General features: G+C 42.8%; 1 protein-coding gene across 1 annotated transcript in view; it reads left to right on the forward strand.

Annotated features, from left to right (window-relative positions):
• Positions 1-6,000, forward strand: part of LOC119309479 (transcription factor TGAL7-like) — an 80,965-nt gene extending 74,965 nt beyond the window's left edge. The window contains exons 11-15 of the mRNA XM_037585470.1: positions 461-538; positions 647-704; positions 853-1,121; positions 4,624-4,851; positions 5,477-6,000. Coding sequence (XP_037441367.1) covers positions 461-538; positions 647-704; positions 853-1,121; positions 4,624-4,851; positions 5,477-5,647 — 804 coding nt within the window. The 3' untranslated portion in view covers positions 5,648-6,000. The remainder of the gene's footprint in view (positions 1-460; positions 539-646; positions 705-852; positions 1,122-4,623; positions 4,852-5,476) is intronic.

The raw sequence follows: 6,000 nt of genomic DNA on the forward strand, positions 1-6,000 counted from the left end.
ATCTTTATTTTCTTGAACTTGACAGACCAAGTAGCTAGAGAACTATGTTACTTTCCAAGAGTGTTATCGCTATTTATGTTTCGATATTCCCTGGTGCAATATATTCTGATCATGCCGTGACTGGTTGGCTCTACAAACTAATATAGCACCTCAAGACCTATGGTTATTTGTGCCAGTTATCTCTCATTATTATGTGCGAGCAGATATAGAAATTAGACTAATTTAGTAGCAGAAAAGTAAGCTTTGTATGCTACCAAATTTCCATGCATCATCCTGATATATTTAAGGAAAATAACTTTTGTATATCGTCGAGTGAACTCTTTATTCAAGCGCTGTTTGAATATTTCTAGATCCAGGACCTTCAGAAACCGAAACAGAATGTGCATTTCCATACGCCTTGATGCAGCATATCTAACTATGTAAGGAACTAATTAGAGGTAATTACCTCTTCATTCTTCAGGCTTACATCCAACAGTTGGAGACAAGTAGGATTAGGCTAAGCCAGATCGAACAACAGGTTCAAGCAGGAAGAGTACAGGTAACTAAAACGGAAAACACCACTTGATTTTTTGATTAACTATCCTAGCTAGAGTTATGAATCAGTTCGTGACAACTGACAAACTCCATGCTAAAATAATTACTGCAGGGTGTCTTGTTGGGTACTGGAGAGCACCACCAAGGCCTTCCTTCTGCCCCTTCATTTGGTAATGAGACACTGAAAACCAATCAATCAATCAATCCCTTTAATTTTGCGAATTATTGAAACAATCCTCTAAATGTGTCTCTAATTATGCATTTGGAAAGTGTTGCAATATTGTTTCTAATATTCCATATGATATCTATGATGGGCAGCTGGTATGTTTGATGTGGAGTATGGGAGATGGGTGGAAGAGCACAGCAAGCTGATCTTCCAGCTCAGGGCATTGTTGAACGACAATGCGCCGGACAACCAGGTGCAGGTGTTGGTCGGTGGTGCCATGGCACATCATGAAGAGTTGCTAAACCTCAAGGCCGCGATTGCCAGGATCGACATTTTCCATCTCTTATGCGGTGTGTGGGCCAGCCCCGCAGAGCGTTGCTTCCTTTGGTTGGGTGGGTTTCGACCCACGGAGGTCATCAAGGTATGCACACAACAGTTTGATTGTTTTGCAAGGAAAGACCTACCCATTCAATACCAAAGACGGTATAGGGTTGCTATTCTCGCTTAATTGAATTTCATGTTCTGGGAAGTATTTCCTAGCTAGTGTATGTATTCAACCATGTGGTTTTCTGGGTGAGGGGGGAGGGGGGTGTGGAAGCAAGCGTAGGAGGTCAAATTGTGGGCCCTTGATGAGCGACGAGGAAGTGGGAAAAGATTTTGATGTGCAATACTTTTCATGTTTGTATATCTCTATCTCTGCCAAACTTCAGTCCTCGGGTGGCAAGAGAGAAGGCAGATCTCTTCGCACTTGTGGGAGTCTTTGTCTAGTTTGTTAAGTTTTTGTGTCCTCGTGTTATTTGTTTGGGGTACAGTGAAATAAGTACCTTGCCCACATCCACGTCACAGTGACATTGATTCCAGCGTCACCACAAGGAGCGTGAGCGTTGATTTCCCCAGATCCATTAGATTGGGTTGTGGGGAAGAGCCGCCAACCATGATGGTTCAGAGAAGTGGAGACGGAAGGGGGCATGGGAGAATAGGGCGTCACTCTGTTGGTCAGTTGTCTGGGAGCGCACGCGCAACCCACCCGGGTTCGAGTCTTGACACCCCCCCCCCCTGTGGTGCTCAGGTTGTTGCTTCTATAAAAAAATGCCACCAAGGGCTAGCCCTGGTTAGTCCCTTTTTTAGAAGGGGGGAGGGGTAGGGCTAGGGCTATGATTTATGAAAAAAAGTCATTCTTTCGAATTTCTAAAGAAGGTTTTCATGGGATTATGGGCTTACAGATTTCAACCTTAAGACCCATTATCTTGGGGCTTGTCTCGATCCCTGAATGTGGAAATGTAACTCAATAAACATTATGGTAGTGGATTTAGCCCTGCAGTTAGATAGATCATCTGATTTAGGATGCAGCTAAAAGGGCAACCCACTGCACGTAGCTCCTGCTTGCGCAGGGTCTGGGAAAGGGTCCGACCACTTTGGGTCTTTTGTACACAGCCTTTTTCTACATTTCTACAATAGGTTGTTTCCAAGACCCGAACCGGCCGTGACCTCATAATCACAAGGCAACAACTGTACCACTGTGCCAAGGCTCCCCTTCGATTTAGGATGCAGCTAGAAAGACTATTTTTTTCCCAAAAAATATAAATGTGCATCTAGTTGATATCATGTCAACTTATTCTAGGTCCCGGTAGGTTTAGTTTAGTAAGGTGAGAGCCTAATGTCCATGATTCCCCTACTACTCCCTTTTAGAGTCTCGGCCAAATATGATTAACCATGCATTTACCATTGGGACTGGAAATACTGTATTGTACCAGTATGTTATAAAGCCATTTGTTTATATTAGATGGGAATCTCCGATTGCAAAAATAATATTCTTTGAAAATATGATTGTGTTTCTTACTCTCCTTTAACCAAATAAGCTCATATAGTGCAAAACTATGAAGAAGTATCTCATGGTCTAGGCAATACATATGAACAACATTTGCAAACAATATAGTGGGCTGGAAGCATGTAGTTTATTCATCGGCTAAGTTCTTGCAACCATATGGTAACTAACTCGGTTATAAAATGGAATCATATGTTTTATATGAAGAACTAATTAATCATCTCAAACCTGATGAAAGATTCTTCCTTATTATATGGTACCCCGCCCCCTCAAAAGGTCAATTAATCCTTCAAATATCAATACATACATGTCAATTGATCTATGCAATACCCTGATTTCATTTTGCTTGATCAATTCACTCAAGAAACATGCCACTTCGAACCTACCACACTATATATATCCTACCTGGGGTTGGCCATTTTCTGGCATTGATCTCTAGCTAGATGATTGTTTCAATTACATTTCGATATCGTCGTGACATCGCAAGAATCAATTCGGTCTAGACACTTCAAAGTTTTATGTGCATGGTGAAAAAAAACACAAACGTTATGACATATAGTTCTAGCTATTTTTTTACCTCCCAAATCATAAAACCCTGACTTTCCTGACCCCCCTCCCCCTCCCTCAAAATTCCATTCATTTATGTACATTTTTTGTGTGAGAAACATCGAGTACAACATACATTTTGGGACAAGTGCGTGTGCTAGTAAACCTAAAGACATGTTAGGTTGAGTCACCACTTCCAAAAAATTTCCCATCAAAATGAATGTCTAATAATGTCTGCCTTGCCCTTTTTAGCTAATGTGCCCCTTGTATTACTTGCATTCTCCAGCAACTCTAGGCCGGCTTTGGAAAAGCTAAAACGCATCTTAATTTTGCCCGTTCTAATTACATGGTCAACAACTCCAGAGGTCCCTTAAATTATTCCAAAACTGAAAAGGTTTTGCTAAGAGGGTCCAATACATACTTGATGGAATAGTTGAAACTGGGGAAGGAAAAAAACAAGCAGGTTAGCTTTTGGATGCATGTGCATTGTTGAGACACAATGGATTGATTGGGGAGTAGGTAATATTGGCCAGAAACATGTGTAGGAGAAGTTAGATGTGTGATGGGGACAGTTTTCCGAAACACATAGTGATTCTTCTGCCGTTCACTTATTGTACAAAGTTAACATTCTTGGCCATGCTGAAACCAGGAACTGCACATATTTCATGTTAAACGTATATAAAAAATGGATTTTGAAACTGACTATCATGCTTGCTTTTGTACGTGGTTTATACTGTCCAGCGAGCAGTATATTCAAATGCCCAAAACATAGCTAATGAAATACGGTTCGGCGTGAGAAAATTTCAGATCAAAAGAGTGCACATATACCAACTATTTAGCAGTTCAGTTTATGGGTCACGTGTGTGAATTGATCAGTCTAACTTTATTTTCCACACCGTCTTCTCACAAATCATCAATCTCCTGCATACTAATTAATTTTGTAATAATAACAAAAAATGCACCGATTTTAGATAGAGAAAAATGTCAATCATGTTTTTTCTCACTGAACTGTGATCCTTTTGTATATCATTGACCTTCTAGAAGGTATATATGTAGGCACATATATCCTAGAAGCGTGTGTGTATCTAAAACTCGGCCCGAGAAGATCACCTACAACAAGTTCTCAGAAAGAGAATATCACGTAGTTTTGAGTGTCTTTTCATGTGGACTTTTTGGCATATATTAGGTAGTGTTTTTTTAGCTTACTCTATACATATTCCAGATGGAATGGGTAAATCATGTATATGTGTTGATGAAATGTGCTCTACACTTTCCTTCAAAGAAGTGCACTAGACGCGCTCATTAATTTCTGTTTTCCAACATGGACCATATATATTTTTGTTTTCCATTTTTGTGGAGAATAGACATATATGTTTTCAATATATACTAATTTAGAAGCTAGGCATCTAATTTCTGATCAATGCTGAGTACATATACATAAAGCTAAACCTAAACCATATTATATGATGTCCATAAATTCAAAATGCTCTCAAAAGTGATATACGCTTAACTCTATATGATGGATTACTTAATAATTAATTAACTAATGCAGGTAATGTTGAAGCAAGTGGGGTCTCTGTCGGAGGGGCAGCTCCTGGGAATCTACAACCTCCAGCGCTGGGTGCAGGAGACGGAGGAGTCGCTGAACCACACCATGGGGACCCTCCAGCACTCCCTCTCCGACACCATCGCCTCCCCGGAGGCCGCCGCCGGCAACTTCATGGGCCACATGTCGCTCGCCCTCAACAAGATCTCCTCCATGGAAGCCATCGTCAGGCAGGTGCGTAGTATATGATCACATGTGATGTGTACGTCACATCACTATCAGGCTGCGTCTGGGGCCCACTACGAGACCCTAATTAGGACGTGAGACGAACGTGCGGCCAGCATCATCCACACGCGTGCACTGCGTCATCATATGCATGGTTGTTGGGATCAGCATGCACGGCATGGCCGGCCGGACGAATTTAGGTTAGGCGAAACCTAGCTAGCCAGCAGGTGCCACCTGCCAGACGCGTTGCGCCAAGTCAAATTCGGAAGGAGATCGAAGCCCCCGGCCCGTCCATCCACACACACACGTGTGCGCTAGACGCTGCAGACGTACGAACAGACGCACGCTAACATAGAATTGAGGGATGACAAGATGGAGAAGTTGGGACATCATGATCTTGAAGAATTAATGTGCAGGAAAAAGTAGCAGCAGCTTGATTATAGAGTGATCCTGACAGATCGATCGAACCAGCCCATACGTAGTTTATCATCTCCCACATGATCTTATGTTGCCACTTGATGGAACCGTTCGGAAGTCGACGTTTTCTCTCGATTAGCACTGTTCAAGTGTACATGAATGATTGTCCAAGTTAACTACTAGTACTAATAGTGTTCCTTCCTTCTGTGCGCCGCAGGCAGATGGGCTGAGGCAGGAGACCCTGCACAAGCTGCACGGCATGCTGACGGTCCGACAGGCCGCCCACTGCTTCGTCGCCATCGCCGACTACTTCCACCGCCTCCGCGCCGTCAGCACCCTCTGGGCTGCCAGGCCACGGCACGACGAGCAGGGCCCGCCGGCGCCGTAGAAGAAGACCATGGGCACAAGCAACAGCAGCGGTCGATTGATTGCGAGATTTAGCTTAATTAATTAAGGTCCAGCATATGCATGCATGCACACTGGGAGAGAGGGTGTGCGTGCATGCACGTGTGGGAGTTCAGCTCTCGGTCGATCTGCACATGTGAAACTTGCAACTTAATTTTGTAAGGTGTACATACAGTGTTAGCTGCTAGCCAGAGAAGAATGCTAGGGTATTAGTGTGGTGACTTAATTCCAACCATTTTTCTTCCTAGCTAACTGATTTTCAGCAACTATTGGATAATTTAAGTTCATCTAGAGAAAAATTGAGTTGGATATGGTCTGGCGGATGTTTGCAAGAAA

The sequence above is a fragment of the Triticum dicoccoides genome, chromosome 5B (assembly GCF_002162155.2).
Source record: "Triticum dicoccoides isolate Atlit2015 ecotype Zavitan chromosome 5B, WEW_v2.0, whole genome shotgun sequence".
NCBI lineage: Eukaryota > Viridiplantae > Streptophyta > Magnoliopsida > Poales > Poaceae > Triticum > Triticum dicoccoides.